The sequence below is a fragment of the Pseudorca crassidens genome, chromosome 2, assembly GCF_039906515.1.
Source record: "Pseudorca crassidens isolate mPseCra1 chromosome 2, mPseCra1.hap1, whole genome shotgun sequence".
NCBI classification, from domain to species: domain Eukaryota; kingdom Metazoa; phylum Chordata; class Mammalia; order Artiodactyla; family Delphinidae; genus Pseudorca; species Pseudorca crassidens.
Genome location: NC_090297.1, coordinates 13,784,023 through 13,806,668, shown reverse-complemented (window position 1 = coordinate 13,806,668; position 22,646 = coordinate 13,784,023). Strand labels below are relative to the sequence as shown.

Here is a 22,646-nt window from a genome sequence, read left to right as displayed (position 1 = left end):
CCTGCATCGGCAGGCGGACTCGCAACCACTGCGCCACCAGGGAAGCCCAAACCTCTTCTAATTTAAACCTCACGATCATCCTAGGAAGGAGGCATCCTTACCCCTATTTTACAGATGGGGAGACAGAGGCCCAGGGAAGCTAATGAATCCAAGGTTGCATGGTGGATCTGGGATTCAGCTCCAAACCTGTGTGTCCTTAACTTGTATGCAGATGGGGCATCCTCCTGTGTCTGGGGTGAGGTGACAATTGGAAGGAGGAAGGAGAAATACATTCGCATATAGATAAGAGTATAGATACGGCTGTTGATGCATGTATGATATAGATATCAATAGAGAGATATACAGAATTAGTATTTTTTGAAGACTTAGAGGTTTAGACCAGTGGTTCTCAAAGTGTGGCCCTGGCACCTGTAGCATCAGCATCATCTGGGAACTTGTGAGAAATGCAGGTTCCTGGGCCCCACCCCAGATCTGCTGAATTAGGAGCTTTGGGGGTGGGACCCAGCAATCTGTATCTTCACAAGCCCTCCAGGCGATTCTGATGCTCATTCAAGTTTGTGAACCACTGGTTTAGACCATGGGCTTTGGCCTCAGATGGCTGTTATGACCCTAGACAAGTCATTTCCCCTCATATAACGGGGATTATAACATCTCCCAGCTCACAGGCTGTCGCCAGGATTCTGTCAGAAAATGCGCATGGAGCTGGGAGCTCACGCACTGTCAGGCACATGCCATGCTGGGGCGAGGCATCAGGTCCTGCCCGCGTGGCAAGCACCGGTGGACTTGACCCATCAGGGGACAGCTAGGCTGTAGGGACCAGTGACAAGCACGGTGACCTCTGAGCACTGGGGACAGTCAGAGGACTGATTGAGATGGGGAGGGGTTGCTATTCCAGGGAGAGTCCCACCCAGGGATGCGCTGAACTTCTAGGGGTCAGAGCCTTCCTGGGGGCGCTGGGGTGGGTGAGGGTGGAATCCCTGGCCCTGCCCCTCTCTGGTCCCTCCTGGTAGCCTCAGCCTGCTGCTCGGTAAGTGGGATCCCGGGAGCTGTCTGCCCCAACCCTGGATTGACTGCCACCTCCCTGTGGGAGGAGCCCAGAAGCACAAAGCCCCTTGCTCCTTGGAGCCTACCGGGAGCACACCACCTCCTTCAGCTGGGATTGTCAGGCCAGCTGTGCAAGCCGGGCTGGTCGCACGAGACCTCTCTGTGCCTCAGTTGGAACTAGCAGAGGACGTTTAGGGTTATCTGGTTCTACCCTCATTGTACGGACGAGGAAACCGAGGCCACAGAGGGACAGTAACCTGCTCAGGAGCCTTTGGTGAATCGGGGAGGAGTGCACCTCGTAGCAGAGGTGGCTTTGAGGACTCTGGTTGCTCACAGGCACCAGAGAGCAGAGCCTCAGCTGGACCTTCTACACTGCCTCCATCCGTGCAACATAGCTGGCCCAGGAGTCAAGACACCTGGGTTCCGGCCTCAACACTGAGCAGCCTGATCTCACAGGAAGGTTTTGTGATCCTTGCTGTGTGACTTCAAGCAAGTTGCTTGCTTTCTCTGTGCCTCTATATCTATGTCTGCAAAATAGGGATAATAGTGCTAGTACCTCCTCTTGGGTTGGCTGTGAGGACTAAATGACATAGGTCTGGAAAGCACTTAACCTCGTGGCCTCCAGGGGCCTCCCCTGAGCCCTCTCCCTAAACTGACTGCCACCTCCCCTGTATCACTCTTGACCCCATTACCCTGCGTGATTTTCTTCCCATTATTTGTCACTATCCATAATCACCTCACTTACCCATCTACACATGTGTTTTATGTTTGTCTCACGCACTGGACACAAACTCCCAAGAACAAAGATGTTTCCTATTGTAAGTATATGGCCATTTCCTGGCACGTGGTAGGTGCTCAATAAATATCTGATGAATAAACAATTGAGTACACATCCCTCATCAGACTGGGAGCCCCTTGATGGAGCAAACCGAGTTTCATCTGCACCGGCTTCCCTGGTGTGACCAGCCTAGGGCTGGGTACCAAGAACACTCCTTGTCCAAGTATTACAGAAGCCGTTCCGTGGGCGGGTGACTGCAAGAGGGGAGGTTTTCCTGGCACTGCCACCTCCTGGCCATGGCCTGTCCCCTAGGAAGCCAGAACACACCGCGTGCCGCTGCTACAGGATTCAATGTCCCTCTGGAGGTTGGGCCTCTGGAGGTTTCCCATTTCCCCAGAAGCAGTGGTTTCCACGAGGCCTTTATGCTTTCATTGACTGCCTGAGTATGGCAAGCTTTGTTTCCCTGGTAAATATCATTTGATAAGAAAATCAGGGAACACAGAGTCCGGAGTCAAGGCCAAGTGCCTAGAATCCTGGCAGCAGAGCTGACCCAGAGCCCAAGATTGTGCCCGGCAAGAACGTCAGCGCTGGAAGGGGCTTCTGAGACCACGTGGAGAAAGGCTTTGTTTTACAAGTGGGGAAACCGGGGCTGGGAAGGGGACACAGCCAGCCCGAGACAGGCACTAGTATTCTTATCCCCATTTTACAGATGTAGAAATGGAGGCACAGACACAGGGTGGGAACCCAGGAACCCTGACATCCAGTGCGGCACGCTTTCTAACTTGTCCCCTGACGCTTCAATGTCCTGGAAAAGGCTTGGGAGGCACAGGGAGGGAACATCCTCTCTGCAGTAGGTATGCATCATCACTGAGATGCTGTCTCAATCCCCCTCCCCCACCCTGGAGGCTCCTGGATTGTCCTCCCCCCGGGGGAGTGCCCACCCCCACTGCACTTTGCTACAGGTGCTTCCATGAACGTGGCTCCTGGCTTTCACCTGGGAAAGGTGCCCATGCAACTCAGTATTTTCTCCCCGTGACCTCACCAGGTCGCAGAGCCTGAGGCTAGGAGATCCACGAGTGATCCACTAGGCCTGCATCCCCCCCATCTTACAGAAGGGGAAACTGAGGCCCAGAGGCTGCGGCAGGTTGCCACCCCTCGGGAAGTCTCAGTGCCCCTCATGCGTTCCAATCAACATGTCGGAGCCCCTTCAAAGTGCCTGGTCCGTGAGGCTGCAGGGATGAGGTACAGCCCTGCCTTCCTCAGGTCCGGGTGTCAGTGCCGGTAGGAGAAGGGGTTCCTAAGAGGCCACATCAGTCACACCTCAGCATGGCTGGCCTCCTGCCCTCGAGGGCAAGGGTGGGAGAGAAGAGGGTCCAGTGCCAGCACAGCAGGTGTTTCCCAGGACAGCCCCTCTGTGTGCGTGGGTACACACGCGCACACATACACACGTATGCACGCGCGCGCGCGCGCACACACACACACACACACACGCACACACAGGCACACGTGCACGCACACAGTGACGCCAGTGCCAAGAGCCCTGCACTCACCCATGACGTTGAGGAAGATGTTGCCTGATGCCAGGACCACCTTCTCCCTCGTAGCGCGGTCGTAGATGCCCACGTGACACTCGTAAGGACCGTTGTCAGAGATGCGGACCTCGGGCAGCCTGCGGGGAAGCAGAGGCGCAGGATGAGGGTCCCTGGCCTGGGGCTGGCAGTCACAGCGCTGCAGTAAACCAGCCCCAAAGCCCCACCATCCAGCCTTCTGTCAACAACGCTCCTGGACGCACCATGCAATGCCCACGTGCTGTGCTGGGCGCAGAAGAAACATTTATGGAACACCGACTGTATGCCAGGCCCTGTGCCCGATGATTCAGAGGATGAAGGTGTGGGCTGTGTGTTCAACTAGAGTTGAATCTGTGCTCCTTTCAGCTGCTGAGCCAGGGATGGTGACATGCCCGCTCCCAGGGACCCCCTGAGGATGACATGGACTGAGGCGCCTGTCATGTGGTTCAGGCTCAAAACTGTCACCTAGTCCACCAGCTCACTCATTCCTCACAGCTGCCCCTGCCACAGGAATTGCTCTTCCCATTTCATAAACATGGAAACTGAGACTCCAGAGGGGATGTAATTGCCCCCCCCCCCACATGGCTATTAAGAGCCAGGATGGGAATCTGAATTCCTCTCTCCACACGGCCATGCTATCACTTTATGCATGGCCCTGGAGACTTGAGAAGAAACACAGTAAAATTCTTGTCTCCATGGACCGCCCCCCATCCCGATGGATAAGGAGGCAGGGAAGCTGATCAATGCCCCAAATCCCATGGGACTATGGAGAACAGGATGGAGGTTCCTTAAAAAAGTAAAAATAGAGTTGCCACATGATCCAGAAAACACAGCCCTGGGCATATATCCAGAGAAAACTATAATTCAAAAAGATACACGCACCCCAATGCTCATAGCAGCACTATTCATAATAGCCAAGACAAGGAAGCAGCCTAATGTCCATCATCGGATGAATGGATAAAGAAGATGTGGCACATATATACAATGGAATATTACTCAGCCATAAAAAGGAACGAAATTGAGTTATTTGTAGTGAGGTGGATGGACCTAGAGTCTGTCATACAGAGTGAAGTAAGTCAGAAAGAGAAAAACAAATACCGTATGCTAACACATATATATGGAATCTAAAAAACACAAAAAAAATGATCATGAAGAACCTAGGGGCAAAGTGGGAATAAAGACACAGACCTACTAGAGAATGGACTTGAGGATACGGGGAGGGGGAAGGGTAAGCTGGGACAAAGTGAGAGAGTGGCATGGACATATATACACTACCAAATGTAAAATAGATAGCTAGTGGGAAGCAGCCGCATAGCACAGGGAGATCAGCTCGGTGCTTTGTGACCACCTAGAGGGGTGGGATAGGGAGGGTGGGAGGGAGGGAGACACAAGAGGGAAGAGATATGGGAACATATGTATATGTATAACTGATTCACTTTGTTATAAAGCAGAAACTAAGACACCATTGTAAAGCAATTATACTCCAATAAAGATGTTAAAAAGAAAATGTGGTGTGTGTATACACACACACACACACACACACACACACACAATGGAATATTACTCAGCCATAAAAAAGAAATAATGCCATTTGCAGCAACATGGATAGACCTAGAGATTATCACACTAAGTGAAGTAAGACAAAGTCAAATATCATATGGTATTGCTTATATGTGGAATCTAAAAAATGATATACAGGGCTTCCCTGGTGGCGCAGTGGTTTAGAGTCCGCCTGCCAATGCAGGGGACACAGGTTCGTGCCCCGGTCTGGGAAGATCCCACATGCTGCGGAGCAGCTGGGCCCGTGAGCCATGGCCGCTGAGCCTGCGCGTCTGGAGCCTGTGCTCTTTAACAGGAGAGGCCACAACAGTGAGAGACCCGCGGACCACAAAAAAAAAAAAAAAAAAAATGCACAAATGAACTTATTTACAAAACAGAAATAGACTCACACAGAAAACAAATTTATGGTTACCCAAGTGGAAAGGTGGGGGGAGCGTTAAATTAGGAGTTTGGGATTAACATATATACACTTCTATATATAAAATAGATTACCAACAAGGACCTACTGTATAGCACAAGGAACTATATTCAATATCTTGTAATAACCTATAATGGAAAAGAATCTGAAAAAGAGTATCTATCTATCTATCTATCTATCTATCTATCTATCTATCTATCTATCTATATAAAACTGAATCACTTTGCTGTACACCTGAAACTAACACAACATTGTAAATCAACTATATTTCATTAAAAAAAACCCCAAATCCCATGGGAAAGGGTGAGCTTATCCATGCGTAGAGTGAGCGGGGAGCAGCTGATTCTGCCCGAGGTGGTCAAGAGGCCTTCTCAGAGGAGGCGACCCATGAGGACAGGAGACGCTCCCTCAAGCCTTCTTCCAGACATGTCCTCTAAAGGGTAAAATATTGGGACTTCCCTGGCAGTCCAGTGGTTAAGACGTCACCTTCCAATGCAAGGAGTGTGGGTTCAACCCCTGGTCGGGGAGCTAAGATCCCACATGCCTCGCAGCCAAAAAACCAAAAAAAAAAAAAAAAAAAACAGAAGCAATATTGTATTAAATTCAATAAAGACTTTAAAAATTTTCCACATAAAAAAGTCTTAAATAAAAAAGTCAAAATAAAGAGTAAATATTTTAGGCTTTGTTGTTTTTACAGTCTCTGTCACAACTACTCAACTCTGCTCTTGTAGAGCAAAAGCAGCCCCCCTTAGTAAGTGAACCAGCGTGGCTGTGTTCCAATAAAACTTTATCTATAATCATCAAATCTTGTATTCATACAATTTCATGTGCCATGAAATCTTATTCTCTTTTTCCAGTTTTTTCTAACCATTTAAAAATGTAAAAAAATTCTTGGTTTACAGGTTGCAGGCTGTAGTTTGATGATTTCTGTTCTAGATCCTTCTACAGGGTCTACAGGGTCAGACCACGATAAAATGGTGGCACAGTGGTTGAGAGTCCGCCTGCCGATGCGGGGGACGCGGGTTCGTGCCCCGGTCCGGGAAGATCCCACATGCCGCGGAGCGGCTGGGCCCGTGAGCCATGGCCGCTGAGCCTACGCGTCCGGAGCCTGTGCTCCGCAACGGGAGAGGCCACAACAGTGAGAGGCCCGTGTACCACAAAAAAAAAAAAAAAAAAAAAAAAAAATGAGTTGGTCTGTTGTTCTCTCTCTCCATGGAAATGTCACTGGGGCAGCTCTTTCCTCACTCCTCTCTGACACTGGGTTAGAGAGAGCCAAGTTCAAATCCTGCCCCCACTGTTGGTACGCTGTGTGACCTTGTGTAAGCCATGCTGTCTCTGAGCCTCCATTTCTTATCTAGAATATGGAGCTGATGCTTTGCAGGACTGCAGTGAGGATTAAATGTGATGATGTTACTGCAAGACCTCTGTGAGCAGGAATGTCACATTAAAATGGTCGCAGGACCGTTACCTGTTGTTCCTGGATCCTGTGATGCCCTGTGAGGGAGAGGGGATTCCTGGTAAGTGAGATCTGGACACTTTGAAGGGGAAGAGCCTTGACCTGGAGTTCAGAAGCTATGTTGTTGCTGCATCAGGGAAATCTGTGTGCCTCCAGCAAGTCCCGGCCTTCTCTGGGCCTCATCATGCAGCCGAAGGGGAGCCTATTCTGGCCACAACTTAAAGAAAGTGAGGTCTCTGTGTCTGGGTCTTGGAGGTTCTCATGCCACAGCAGAAACCCGGGGGAAGAAGCTCATGTTCATGGAACCCTAGTAAATGCCAAGCATAGTGCTCTACCCACCAAACTGGCCCAGCAGTCCTATCAGAACCCCGGTGGAGGACGAGGGCGTTGGCTAAGAGCACAGGCTCTGGAGGCCTGGACGCCTGCACCAGCCCTGCCGCCAAGAAGGGGGGTTCCTTCAATTCTGCTCTTCACACCCACCCCCATAGCTAACACATTTCCCTCTCCATCAGCTAAGCCTCTCTCTCCATCTGTTTCTACTGAGCAATCTAACCTCAGAGTCACTCCTCTCTCCTTTCATTTCAGCTGTCCCCACCCCCATCTTTTTCTTCCAGCTACTTTTTCTTGTGACTCACTGTCCCCCACCCTCTGTGCCCACACACACACACACCTGGGCGCCCAGCTTCTCTCTCTCCATCTCCGGTCTCATGGAGGAAGCCCGCCCATCTAACAGAGCCTCCTTCCCTCCCATCGCCCAGCTTACATTAGCATAAACAAACACCTTCATTTCCATAGAATACACAGAGGCTGACATCTGGTCTACCGACCATCACAAAAGGACTTAAGGAACGGGAAGCTTTTCATCAAGGAAACTTTGTGGGGAAGATGCTGCCTCCCATCTCAGAAGAAAAGAACACCGTGACAGCGGAAGCAGCAGGGAACTGTCTCCCCTCTGGGAACTATCTTCTTTGTTTGTAACTCAGCTAGACTGAAAAAAAAATAGCCTTTCTACTGGGCAGGGCTGCTGAATGACAGTCATCTAGAGTGACATGTTTAGGTGACACTCATAGGTGCCTGTTATAGAGGCAACTTTCTTAAAGGCCTTGCGTAGGTGACAGGTGTACAGGTGACATGCTCAGGTGACAGCTCTGTGAAGAAACAGGCTCCAGGGACACATGGAGCTGGCAGCTACAGATAATGACATGGTTGACACACAGGTGGAAATGAACAGGTAACCGTCACATAGGGTGATATATGCAGAAGATGTATTTCTGTGCTAGGGACACAGGTGACGTGTTTAGGCAATCACTACACTCATGTTCTGGTGACAGTAAAACCAGCAATATGTTTGGGTGACACAACACGGGTGCTATAGAAGACAGCTCAGGGGACATCTAGATTGGTGCTTTATGAAGGAGGCGGTTTTTTGCTTAGGACTATTTCTACAGCCTCGGATGTTTCTTCCTCCACAAATGGTCCTGCTCTCCGCCAGAGGTCCAAGCCACACTTCGGGCACCATCCTTGATGTCTCCCATTTCTATAATCCCCAAACACAGTCAGTGACCAAGTCCTGGATGTTCTGCATCTTAAATATGTCCTGAACCATCCTCTCCCCTGTATCTCCACTGTCAACATCTTTTCTCACCTGGAATATGGGATGAATAGTTAACTGGTTTCTCCGCCCCTGCTAATCTCCCTCCTGATCTGTGCACCAAGGTAGACCACAGATCTTTTCAAATGCAAATGGAATTAATGGTACTCCTCTACCTAAAGCCCTTCAAAAGCTTCTCTCTGCTCTTTGAATAAAGACCAGAATCCTTATCTGGGCCAACAAGGCTCAGCACAGTTGGTTCCTGCCATATCCCAGCTCCCCCATCCTCCAGCGACAATGGCATTCTTTCCATTCCTCCAATGTGCCAAGTTCCTTTTTTTCAAAAAGAAACTTTAAATTATTTTAAATTTACAGAAAAGTTGCACAGAGAATACAGTCCCCAAACACCTCTCACCCTATTTCCCCCACTGTTAACCCTTACAAGACCATAGTACTCTTGTCAGACTAAGAACCAGTGTTAATACATCGCTATTAACGCAACTCCAGACTTTATCCAAATTACACCCGTTTTCCCACTAATGTCCTTTTTCTGTTCCAGAACCCCATCCAGGATCCCTCATAGGTGACAGTCCTAGGTGAATTGAGCCAAGCATCTTTTTTGATTCAGCACTTTTGATTGCAACATTCTGTTTTCCTGAGAATGTTGCATTTTCTTCCCCTGGCTACATCCTTCAAGTTACAAAGGTCACTTAGAAAGTGACCACCTGGACCGGGTGGCTGTGGTAGATTGATTGCATTGATGGCCTGGATTAACAGCCTCCCTGTATCTTGCAAAGTGCCTTCATAGTTCCTCTCACCTAGAAGTGGAGTCTATTCCCCCATTCTTGGCCTCGTGACTTGCTTTGACCAATAATATGTGGTGAAAGTGATGATGTGCAAATTCCAAGTTTCAAAAGAATTCTCTCTCTCTCCCTCTGCCTCTGTCCTGAGAACAAGCCTCTGATGGAGGCTGAGAGCAAGTGGAGGGAGGCCCCACTTGGCCCAGCTGGTCCAGCCAAGGCCACACTCGGGATTGAACCTAGCCAACCCCAACCTCGTGAGCTATAATACGTTGCTTTAAACATCCTCATTTGGCACTGCTTGTTATGTATCCATAGCTAACTGATACAGCAGGTCTCTGCATGCCTCTCCTGAGACGTTCTTGTCTACACTGTAACTTAATGACATGTTGGTAACTCACGAATGTCCTCCTCCCCCACACCGCGCACCATAAAATCCGTGAAGGCAAGGTCTGCATCCAGCTCGCTTACCAGTGTATCCCAGGACCTGGCCCAGTGCTTGCCATCATGGTTGGTACTCAGTCAATAGTTGCTAAGTGGGTGGATGGTGAGACCTTCCAGGAGGCTATGGTGTGAGCCTCCCTCTGCTGCGAGCCATGCAGCCCCCCATCCCCCACCCCACCCCAAGGCAGATTCTGGTTCTTGTCTGCAGATCCAAGAGCTTCCAGTCACAGCTCTGATTTGGACCAATCTGCCTCTTCTCAGCACCTCGTCTGAGCTTGTGCCTTCAGTGTCATCCTTCTGAAGTGGATTAAGTGGCCCAGAGACCCCGTTTCTCCGGATTTGAGTGGCATTGATCTGCACGCTGGCTAGAAGGCCTTCCGCAGATAGCAGGGCCCCGAGGGGGCGGAGGGTGAGGAGACCTGCTCTCATCAGCCAGGGGCTGCAATCGATAAACTATTAATAATGGCAAAGGTTTCTGGCGAGTTCAGTGTAATGCATTTTAGCAGCTGGAGTTTACCGACACTGACAGCGGTTCTGAAGGGCAGGCGAGTAATCGTGTTTTTGAAAATCTGGGCACAGAGATAGCGGAGACCCCACTGGCTGTCCCCGTGGCTCAGGTGAGGTCAGGCAAGAGCTGGTCACTGGGGCTTCACAAGGCCCAGGGCCAGGACTGTAGGCTGTCCACACTCAGCACAAGTATTTACACCTACTGTGTACCACACCCTGTGCTGAGCCTTAGGGGTGGGGGAAGGGGTAGACACAGAGATGCCAAGGATTTGCCTCCTGCCTCTGGCCTCCTTGCCCAGGCTGTTCCCTCTGCTTGGACCACTTTTCCTTGCTTATCTACACAGCAAGCCTCTAACCATCTTTCAAAGCCTAGCATTTGAGTCTCACTTTCCCCATTTATGATCCCTCCCCATCAGATAATTGAGAAGATTACGTGGGATAATTCAAGGGCTTAGCCCAAAATGGTGTGGCTTGAAAGTCCAATGGACTAGAATCACTAGATACATAGTGGTCCTAAGGCTTTACATTCAGATGCTGCCTCTGCCAGGCAGGCTGCCCTGACTGCCTGCCGCTCCCTGTGCAGACAGAGTCCCTCTCCACCTCCCCAGGGCTGTGTCTGTCTGGGAGCACCTCCTATCCATATCACGCTACCTTGGTACCCTTTTGTCTTCCCTCCCAGAGAAGCATATGAGCTACTTGAAGGCGAGCCTGGCCACGTGGTAGGTGCTCAGAGAATATTCACTGTATGAATGAGGGCGGCAGAAGCTACCAGGGCCAGGAGTTAGGTGCCCTGGGCTCTGGTCTGGGCTCTGCACCTCACTAGCTGCGGGAGGTTGGGTAAGGCCCTTGGGCTTCTTTGGGCTTCGGTGTCTCCATCTGATAACTGGGTGTTATACTATCTGCCTTGTGGGATTACAGCCTTTGGAAGGAGCTGATATTTATAGAGATTTACAATGAGAGGCGTGTTAAGCATTTTAGCCTATCTCCCTGGATCCTTGACACTACCCCATTATAATGCAGTATATAAAACCTGCTCTGGTATGTATTCTATAGCAATAATAATATTATTATCCCCATTGTATAGATGAGGAAACTGAGGCACCCAGAGAAGAGGGAATGTGAGGAGGTCACAGAGTGAGCAGGTGGGTGCTGTGATTCGAAACCGAGCCTGATGGATGCCAGAGCCCGGGAGAGGTCTTTGGAACCCACTGCCATCCCCACGCTGTAAGTCAGATCTTCCTTTCCCAGCAAATTAATTTGAGTCCCTTGGGACTGGAATTTGCCTCCACTGCTCTTGGGCATCTTTGTGTTTTGAGCCTTGCCACCTCTCCAGGTTTTGAGAGCCATCTGTTTCCTCCCTGCTGGGAGAAGGGATGGTCTTTTATTTTCCTAAATTCCCTTCTTCCAGCTTCCAGTGGGCCCCTTAATTCTGATGCCTGGAGTTTGCTGAGCCAGTTGTATTCACATTCCCCACACCTGATACGACTCTACAGCCTCTGATCATCTTTCCTTTCCTGACTTTGTCTTTCCACTGGGAAGAGTCCTAGATTCTCCCAGACTGGAGATCGTGGACTTGGGAGCAGAGGGTGGGGCTGGGATGAAACAGGGAACGGATCTCTGAGTTACTTTTCCTGTACTGTCGGCAAATCAGATGATCCAGTAAGTGACTTTTGCTGAGACCTGAAACCTAAATTAATGACATGCAAATGCACTCAGAGCAGAGCCTGGCACGCTGTAGGTGCTTGTCAGATTTTTTCCCCCTGCACCATGAATGTATTAAAATTTTAAGACAAACTATTAAGCATCTACCATGTTTACGGTGTTGAGTACCTAACGTGGAAGAAGACAGAACAATAGTGATCTTCCTCAGTTTACCATGAGGTTACATCCTGATAAACTAGTTGAAAATTGAGGATACCATAAGTCGAAAATGCAGTTAATACACGTAACCTCCTGAATATCATAGCTTAGCCTCACCTGCCTTAACTGTGCTCGGGACACTTCCCTTAGCCTATAGTTGGGTAAAATCATCAAACACAAAGTCTATTTTACACTAAAGTGTTGAATATCTCATGCAATTTGTTGGACACTATACTGAAAGTGAAAAACAGAATCGTTACCTGGGTACAGCATGGTTGTAAATGTATCGGTTGTGTTTACACTCGTGATCCTGTGACTGGTGGGGAGCGTGCTGTCCTGCCCAGCATCATAAGAGAGTCTGGCACTGCGTATGGCTAGCCCGGGAGAAGACCAGAATTCAAAATTTGAAGCCCGGTTTCTACTGAATATATGTCACTTCTGCACCATTGTAAAGTTGAAACATTGTTAAGTCGAACTATCGTAAGTTGGGGACCGTCAGGCATCACTATAAAGGTGTCTTTTTTTTAGTTGAGTCTACATATATGCCTCCTTCTTCCTAGGAGAAATCAGCTGAACATTAGTTAAGTTGACCCCGGATCAAGGTCATCATAACAAGCACCGATCTCATCCTGCCATGTCTTGGGGGTAGTGCAATGTGTTAGGTTAGTTTGCCCTTACACTATGTCTCCTGGGATCCTTGCCTTTAACCAAAACATTTGTTGACAGATTTATTGAGGTCTGATTGACAAACAGTAAACTGTGCATAAAGTTTACACATTCGATGGGTTTTGCCATATGTATACACCCTTGAAACCATTGCCACCATCAAGATAATGAACATATCGCCCCCAAAAGTTTCCTTGTGTCCTTCTGTAATCCCCCCATTCTGCCGCCAATGCCAGGCAACCATTGATTCCCTTTCCGCCACTGTTTCCTAGGATCACGTTTTCAGGGTTTCATATAAATTGAACCACGGAGCATGTCCTATTTTTGTTGGATTTCTCTCACTCATCACTGTTATTTGAGATTCTTTCATGTTGTTGCCTTTGTCAATAGTCCATTCCTTTTTAAGGTTGAGTGGCCTCCCATTGCGTGGCCATAGCCCCTCCTATCCATCCACTGGCCTGCTGATGGATGCTTGGGCTGCTTTCTATGTGACTATTACAAATAAAGCTGCTATGAACCTATGCGGACAAGTCTTTGTATGAACGTATCCTTTCATCTCTCTTGGGTTCATACCAAGGAGTGGCATGGCTGGGCTTATTTTAACATGAAGACGTTGCTCAACTCTTTTCTACAGTGAGGACTCCTCCACTTTTTATGGCTTTTTGCCTTTGCACGCTCTGCTCGGGGTGCTTCCTTGAGAAGGAGCTCATTCTCCATGACGTTATTCCTACTATCAAAATGCTTCTCTCCATCCCTACTATCAAAATGCTTCTCTCCATCCGCGGTGAGCTCCAAGCCCAGACAACAAGTCCTGTGGGAATCGTGTGGCCATGTGGATAAAAAGGTTGGGGAGGAAGGGTGGGGGCTATGGGATTTCTCTAGGAGAAAAGTGTGCATGACATTTGCCTCTGACCCTCTTTTCTTCTAATCTTCTTTCGGGGGATGGGAGCTGGCAGGACAGAGGACACAGTGGTCAGCTCCTTCCCTCCACTCTACTGACCCTGCTCTGTCTGGAACTGCTCCACTTTTGTCTTCACTCTTGCCATGTCTCCCTGCCTGAGGCCCTCCAGTCTATCCCCTCCCCACCCTGCTGCCAGAGCGACCTTCTCACAGTGAGGATCTGGCCTGTCCTTTCCCAAATTAAAACCTTCCCGTGGCTTCCATACACTGGAGGATCAAGCCCAAGCTCAGTCTGACTGTAGGCCCCTCCTTGATCTGGCCCCAAACCCAGAAAGGAGGAAGGGAGGGAAGGAGGGAAGAAAGGGGTGTGTGGCCTCACATCTTCGGCAAAATTCATCAAGTGAATTTGCTGAAGAAGACTTGTCAGAACCAAACTTTTATAATCTACCCTATTTAAAAAGCATTTTGTCATGCAAAGGTCTTCATTTATATAGACAGTACCTCATTCTGGGCTAATGAAAAAGATTCAAGTAGCAATTGATCCTTTGAGGATCCGCTTTAATGAAGAGATGAGAGAGCCTTTCATTTGTACAACCATTGTTTGCATAGAAACGAAGCTTCTAAGGGGCCTGGAAATAGTTCATTCTAGCAAGTAGGTTAAACACACCCCCTGCAATCCTATTAGCCTAGTGCCTGCCCAGCTTTCCGTGATGCCTGCTGGAAAGCTCTCAAGTGGAAAGTAATGAAGTTTTACTGTTCCTGCGCCTGCCATGGTTCCTTGATTGTTGGCACGTTCCCTGAGGCCTGGATCTTGTTTCTCCCTCCCTCCAACACCTGCTTACTCTCCAAGTTCAAATGTCATGGCCCCATGAGGCCGGGGCAACTATTACAGAAAGCCCGCTCCACCTCTGCAGAGTCTTGAGACAGAATTAATAAAAATGGCCGTGAAGGGGCTTCCCTGGTGGCACAGTGGTTGAGAGTTTGCCTGCTAGTGCGGGGGGCACGGGCTTGAGCCCTGGTCTGGGGGGATCCCACGTGCCGCGGAGCAACTGGGCCCGTGAGCCACAACTACTGAGCCTGCGCGTCTGGAGCCTGTGCTCCGCAACAAGAGAGGCCGCGACAGTGAGAGGCCCGCGCACCGCGATGAAGAGTGGCCCCTGTTTGCCACAACTAGAGAAAGCCCTCGCACAGAAACGAAGACCCAACACAGCCATAAATAAATAAATAAATAAATAAATAAAAGAAAAACAACACAAGCCAAGCTGTAGAATGAAAAAAAAAATGGCCGTGAAGTCTGGCAGCCCTGGGTGCTATTGGGATGTTTGCTAACAAGACACTTGAAAAAGGTGTGCTGTTCTCTGACAAAGGATGGGGGTGGGGGCTGAGGCATCTGCCTTTCCCCCTCCCTCGCACCTGTGCAGTTTGCAGAGCCTGGCTGGGAGCTCGTGGGCAGCTCAGGTCTGTTTGTTTGGCCCAGTTGCCCAGGTGTGCACCTGCACAGCTAGCCCCAGCTGCTTCCCCTCCCTGGCTGCCCTTTTCCTTCACAGGCCCTGGATGGCTGCACGAACGCCCCCAGCACTCAGAAATGGAGTGGCTACTGGGGGTAGCATTTGTGGCAGCCAGTAGGTCTTGGAAAGCACCTGGGGACAGGCAAGGAAGCGTCTGTCTAGACCTAGACCCTATCTCGGGATGGGATCCTCTACAGGACACCCTGGGAAGGTGCTGGGGTATAAGGCTCAAACTTGAATGTGTTCAAGAATCCCCTGAAGATCTGGTTCAAATGCAGGTTCTAGTAGGTTTCTGGGGAGAGACTTGAAAATTTCTAGCAGGCTCCCAGGCGATGCTACTGCTGCTGGTCAGCAGGCCCCAAGTCTCAGGTTCTCAGCCCTCCTCCCTTGCCTTGGGTCCATCCATCTGTTTAACCTTGCCCTCCCCCACCAGACACACTGGGAGGTCCCCTTCCATTGGCTTCACCAAACCAGCCAGATCCTAGAGCTTGGAAGGCCTTGGCCCATGGTATGTCCCTCATGAATATTGTTGAATGGAATTTGCTTGAGATGGATAGATTTTGCAGCTCTGCATGGGTCCTTGAAACCCCCAGGGCCTGCCCCAAGCTGGCCACGTGGCCTCCATCACCCTCACTCTACACTGACTTGATGCTGAATCCCACTCTGCCCTCCTGGATCACACCTGTACCTGCTCCCCGTCCCCCAGCTTCTGAAAGAGGTGATGCGTTCTCAATCCTTCCTGGTCTCCTGGAAGTGAGTCTACCCTCAAGATCAGCTCAGAAAGCGGGACCCAGAGACTAGACTTAGATCCAGGGCAAATGGTCTCATCCCATTTGGAGTGAACTTGGCTAAAGTCACCTGAAATGGTAAGACCTGAGCCTCCCCTGGTTAATACACTCCTGGGGAAGCTGCCTGTGAAGAGAAGTCTCAACCCCAAGGGGTCAGAAATGATTCCCTCGCTTCCTTTGGGCCAATCCTTAGATTTTCTCCTCCAGCAAGCCCTGTCCAGGAGCAGACTGGGGAGACATTCCCCAGGCAGGTGTGCAGCTCTGGGGACTGCACCAGGCAGAGATGCTGGCAGAGGAAGGAAACTCTCCCTTGAATTAATGGATTCATCCTATGGGCACAGGGTGCACGTGGAGGAGGCTGGGAGTTTTGCTCCTTTCATATCAGATCTTCCAGTCCAGCCTGGTCTTAACTAGGGCGACCAGCTAGCAAGTCCTGGTTTGTCTAAGACTTTCCTGGTTTTAGCACTGAAGATTCCTTGTCCCAGGAGCCCTTCAGCTCCAGGCAAATCAGGATGCTGGTCAACCTTCCATTTAACTAACGAGCATACTAGAGAGAGGAGTGACTTGCCTTGGTCCAGACAGCAGTCAGCAGCGGGTCAAGGATGGAGAGACCAGGCCACCTGTGCCAGGTGACCCAGAAAGGGCCCTGGGAAATAGACCCAGATGACCCCCTGCAGCATGGTTTGAGGACTGTGATGGTGTTACAGAGCCCCTCACATGAGGTGGGGATGGGGGGCACATAATAGGTGTTCACTGAACTACCACTGGGATCGCCACGAGCCAAAGTCTCGATGAGTCAGGGTCTCATAGAGCCAGAAAAACCTGGTGCTATTTTTACGACACAAAGCCGGAGAGTGTGGGTCCAACTTCTTCCCCGAGCCAAGCAGGAGGACATGTCAGAATCTCTTGATGGGGCTGGGAGCCCTCAGTTGGGGACCCCACCACCTTCCAGACATCCCCTCTGGCTGGGGAGCCAGTCAAAGGTCTGGCCAGTCTAAACGTGGTGGGCTCACCTGAGGACACATGAGCAGCACCAATTAGAGGTGAACAGGCTGTCTCGAACCAGGCAGGGGACGGAGGGAGAGGGAGCTCTGGGCAGGGAACATGGGGCAGCCGAAAATCCCCCTTACCTAGGAGCTGAGCCCCTCCCTCAGCACTGAGAGCTTTATTACCTTCTACCTTGTGTGTTTTTCCCCTTCTTTTCAGAAACTGCCTGAACTCTTTTTTTTTCCCCCCCAGAACCTTTAAAAAGCCATTAGCGTGGGGACTTCCCTGGTGGCACAGCGGTTAAGAATCCGCCTGCCAATGCAGGGGACACAGGTTCAAGCCCTGGTCCAGGAAGATTCCTACATGCCGCTGAGCAACTAAGCTCGTGCGCCACAACTACTGAGCCCGCGAGCCACAACTACTGAGGATGCGTGCCGCAACTACTGAAGCCCGTGTGCCTAGAGCCTGTGCTCGACAACAAGAGAAGCTACCGCAATGAGAAGCCCGCGCACCGCAACGAAGAGTAGCCCCCACTCGCCGCAACTAGAGAAAGGCCAAGGGCAGCAACGAAGACCCAATGTAGCCAAAAAAAAAAAAAGTTCAAAAAAAAAAAGCCATTACTGTGACTTTCATCCCCCTTTTCAACCTGAAAATGGTTTCCATCATGAAACCACTCAGTAGGTATGAAATATCTGTGGCTTCCAATTAAATGTGGGGCTGGTAGTTGGAGGGGAGATAATAGAGAAGGGCGGCCAAGGGGGAGAAGTTCCAGAACAGGCTAGCGCCCTTCCCAACCCCCTCCCTCCATTGGTCTTCCCCTCCCCCATCCAGGGAACCTCAGACTCATCGCAGGACTTGCTCCTGGCCCCAGATCTGTGGATTGGCGATTCTGGCATTAATGTGTTGTAATTGGGGCCCAATTACTCACTACCCTGACAGCTAGGCTGAGGACGAGTTGAGGCCCCATTCTGCCCCTCCGCTGACTTGCTGGCCCACCCCTGAGATGCATCCTCCTAGGTCCTAGAATTTCATGCTGAGAAGGGACCCTTTGTGCCGGATGGGAACTTACTGGGGAGGGGGGATGCTCATCCAAATCTAGCTCAGCCTCCTAGGGCTGTGTGACCTCAGGCAGGTCCCTTGCCTCTCTGGTCCTTAGCTTCTGCAGCAGAGCCACAGTGAGTCCTTTGTTCTGAGGCTCAAACAATATCACTGTGGAAGGGCCCCCCTCATTCCTGCCCAGAGCGCTGCTCCAGAGATGGCAGCTGGGGTTTCCCAGTGGGCAAACAGGGAGTGACCTGTTTCTAATGTGGGAAAACGCCCCTTGGAAATCAAATTTTATCTTCCGAAGATGAATTCCTAGGAAATCATCTAGCTCTAGGGATCCTAGCGTGGGATCCCTAGATTACCCAAGCCAGGAAGTTAGTCACCAGGGTGCTGGATGCTGACATTGTGGCTCACTGGTCCCTACTGCTCTGGCCTCGTTGATGCGCGGTTGATGGAAGATGGGGGTCACTGTGCCATCCCTCCTGGCCCTCCCCACCCTGTTCAGCTGCCACACTGAGCCTCAGGCCCCGAATCCCAATCCCACCTCCCCGTCTCTCTGTTGACCCCATTCCCCTGCCCCTCTGGCCGGCTGCTTGCCCCTCCCCTGTTCCTCCCATGGTGATCCCTCCCCCTCTCTCCCCCTCCCCTTCCCCTCCTGGCTTCTCTTCTCTAGCTTCTTGCCGCTGCCATGGAAATGCCATGGAAACCGCTCTCTCCTCCGCATCCCGACTGATCCACTTAGCCCTTCACAGTCAGCCTGCTCAACTCAGGCTCTGGGCTGGGAGGTGGACAAGGGCGGAGGGGCCAAGGGGTCAGGACGTTCCTTCTACCTTGTCAACACCCCATGCCACCCCAGGCCCAGCAGGCACCTGGCATGCGGCATGTGCCCCGTGGAGAAAGACACTGGGTGGTGGGGAACTAGAAACCAGGCAGTGGGCCAAAGGGACCTCGGACAAGGGAAGCTGGGCAGTGAGCCTACTAGAAGCGAGGCAGAAAGGCTGAGGGCACGAAGCTGTGCCCGCTGCCTCCTTTCTAACCCTGCGGGTGCTTTGCTTTTTAACAAGAATGTCTGCCTCTCCGTCTTTGCTTCTGTACTTGGCAGTGGGTGAGAGCTGGCATCAGGAAGACGCCAAGCCCACTGGAACCAAGCCGGCCTTCAGCGGGAGAGGGAAGGTGTGGACTATGGCTGTCCCAGGGTTCCCCGTACTTCCCGGCACGAGTGACCACCCTGATCTTGTTCAGTGAACACAGCTGTGCCCCTACTGTGTGCAAGGCTAGGGTTAGGTCACTGGACCAAGAGATTCTAGGGGACAATTCGTGCCTTGCTCATCTCTGCGTGGCAGTTGAACACCTACTGTGTGCAAGACCCTGTGGGAGGCACGTGGAACACTGATCCCTTTCAACCCTCACAGAAGCCCTCTGAAGTAAGAAAAATAATAGTAGTAATAATAACTAATAGAGCTTCCTGTGTCAGATGCTCCCAGCTTTAATGCGCTATAGTCGAGGGATCTGGGACAAGTAATTTCACATCCGTGCCTCGGTTACCCCATCAGCAAAGATCAGTCTTGACGACCACCTCGTGAGGTAGGTATTAGGATTAACAGCCCAGTTCACAGAGGAGGAAACTGAGGAACACAGATGTTGTCTAGAACTTGTTGATGGTCACTCAGCCAGAGGATGTCAGAGCTCAGGCTTGTACCCTGGCAGTCGGGCTCCGGAGTGGATGCCTTGAGCCCCCGTGCTCACTGCCTTTCTAGGTTCTGGGCTTCTGCAAGTTCCCTCCCCCGGTCAGCGGTCAGTGGCTGGATGGAAACACACTCCCGCAGGCTGGAGAGTCATAAAGGGGAAGCAGAATGATCAGGACCTCTAAGGCCCTAGAGCAGTGATTTCTGCTCCAGGCCTCCTGCCAGCTGAGGGCGGCAGCATGGGGCCCTGGGTGCATAGCCTGGCTGTGCTTTCTGGTGACCAAGAGCAGATCGCATCATCTGCAGGGACCACTTTTTCCTGGAAGCGAACTCCAGCAAGAATCTATCACATGGGTCCCTTTAATATTGGGACCACAGTGGCCCAGAGGCCAATCTCTTCAACCACAGTTTGACAAAAGGATCAGAAAAGAGGCTCAAAGAAATGGTTCTTTACCCTTAGAAAAGCAGACAGCTTGCCAAAGCATTGCAATTCAGAGAAGCCTCACCTGCTGGGGCCAGAGCCGGTGTACCCCTCCAGTGTGGCTGTCAGTCAGCCTGGCTTCCCGCAGGGAGAGGGTCAGGGGAAATATCCTCAAATTCTGAGATGGACATGGCAGCCAGCCGACATTCTGTCATTTGTGCCTACAATCACCCAGCAAGATGAAAATGACGAACCCCGCTGAACAGGTTAGGAAACTGAGGCCCAAAGAGGCCAAGCAATTTGTCTAAGGTCACACAGCTAATGCCTGAAAGAGCTGGGGTAGAGAATCAGGTCTGTCTGGCTCCCGGAGCCCAGGAAGGCCAAGCATCTGAGTGTGGCCTAGTACTCCTTCTCTCCTGTGGGATGGCCCTGGGGCTGCTTCAGAGCAGGACCAATTACCCCGGTTGAATAAAGCAGACCTTCCTTCTCCCTGCAAACTTGCAGCTCAGCCTGGAGCCCCTCAGGAGGACTTTCCCAACCAGTTCAGCTGATGGGTGACCCAGGGCCAAACCTGATTCCTGCTGTTTCATCAAAGCTGAGCTAAAAACAGACTTGCTTTGGCAGTGGAAAATTGAAACTCCCAGCGTCCTCTTAAGGCTCTTAAACAGGTCAGCCCATCAAAAAACCCAATCCTTCAATCTGGGTTCTCTTAAAAAGTAGGGCAGGCCAATTATGTTTTACTGTCCTGAGCAACGTGGGGCTGGGAGGGGGAAGGTCAGGCCAGGGCACCCAGGGCTGCTGGCAGATGGGAGACAGAGAAGCCAGGCAGCCTCTCCCATCAGCCTCTTTGTCAAAACAAAATTAAGACGCCTGGACTCTCACTGGCACCGAGATCCCATCCAAGGTAATAGGTATTTATCTTAGTGTGTTCAGCTTTGGGCTCGATGCCATGGGGATATGAAACCTGAAAGGCCTCTTGTTCCCTGCTCTGTCTCACACCCAGCACAGTGCCTCGCACATAGAAGACATACAAGGAATATCTGTTCATACCGTCATTCATTCAGTATATTTTTACTGAGTACCTATTATGTGTCAGGGCCTGCCCTAGGTGCTAGGGACACAGCTGTGAACAATACAGACAAAAGTCGCTGTCCTCATGGAGCTGATGTTCTAGTTGAGGGAGACAGACCATAAACAAAGCAATCTTACATTCATCACCTCCTTGTGAATTCCTCGGAGCAGCTCTATGAGATGAACAACAGTATGTAAATTACCACTGCAGTAACAGAAGCTGAGAGACAAAGTCAAAGACAAGGTCTCCTCTTCATGGGCTTACTTAGGGTCTGTGTAAGAAAGCTCAACAATTCAACAGTTATTCTCTTTTCATAGCAATAGAAGCCCTAATGGCTGGACACAGGACTACATGAAATAAAGACTACGTTTCCCAGCCACCCTTGCAGGAGGGGGGTGGCCTTGTGACTACATTCTGGCCAATGGGATGTAAGTAAAGGTGTTATGTACAACTTCCTGAAGGGTCCTTAAGGGAGGTGGTGCGTCCTTCTCCTTCCTCTTCCCCCTTCCTCCTGGCTGGAATGTAGTCCCCAGGGCTGGAGCTGCAGCAGCCTTCTTAGACTTTGAGGCAACCTTGAGAATGGCGGTCACACACAGTAGAGCATCAAAAGTGAAGGAGCTTGGGTCTCTGACACCATGGAACTCCCTACATGCTCTGGAGGTGTTACATGGGACTCTTAGGAGAAAGAAGACTAAATTTTTAACTAATTTAAGACACATTTATTTTGTGTTTTTGTGGCTTGTAGCCACAAAACTAATTCTAATGGATACAGCTTCAGACACCAGAGAGTGGTGTGGACTGCGAGGAAGAGAGAGGTCATTCCCTGGTTTAAATCAGCTACTACTTATGGCAGTCAATTGCTATAATTTGGAAATAACTGGTAAAAAGGCCACATCATCGTTTTTTGAAGAGAAGCCAAAAATAAAGATTTGTGTGTGAAATTTCAAAAGTTTGTCATTGATTTAATTTTAAGCTTTTTTTTTTTTTTTTAATTAAAAACCTCTCAGGGTCAGTCAAACAGAACTTGTTTATTGCTGGCTTTGTCCTTGAGTCCTGGTTTGTGAGTGAGGCCCCATGAGAGGAAAGACTTACAGGGGAAACTGAAGGAGCCAGGGAGGGACAGAACTGGGACCATCAGATGCTCAGAGTTGATCCTGCCATGGAAGAGTTGGAGTGGCAGCCACCTGCAGGGTGTGTCCCCACTTCAAGCTCCCCTGGGTTTAAGCTTCTGAAATAAGCATCCTGGATTCTCAACAAGGCTGAAACAGAAACAGTGCTGTTTAACAAAACACACACACACACACACACACACACACACACACACACACTCACACCCCTTAACAGCAGAAGCAAAGCTCGCAAAAGTGAGCAGTGGCCGGACAGCCTGGTGAATATTCATGGACACACCTCTTTCAACCAAAGCCTCCACCATCTGTTCCTTCTGCTAATCGCCAGTGTAAGGAGGAGATGAGCTCTTGGTGGTGGTGCTGGGAAAGTGGGGATGAAGAAAGAAGCAACTGTCCCCCTACCTGTGTTTGGGAGGGAGGGG

General features: G+C 50.5%; 1 protein-coding gene across 5 annotated transcripts in view; it reads right to left on the bottom strand.

The window, feature by feature from the left end:
* Nucleotides 1-22,646, bottom strand: part of IGSF21 (immunoglobin superfamily member 21) — a 272,330-nt gene that overhangs the window by 37,830 nt on the left and 211,854 nt on the right. For all 5 annotated transcript variants that reach the window (XM_067722134.1, XM_067722126.1, XM_067722142.1 and 2 more), the window contains exon 4: nucleotides 3,373-3,491. In XM_067722134.1, coding sequence (XP_067578235.1) covers nucleotides 3,373-3,491 — 119 coding nt within the window. The remainder of the gene's footprint in view (nucleotides 1-3,372; nucleotides 3,492-22,646) is intronic.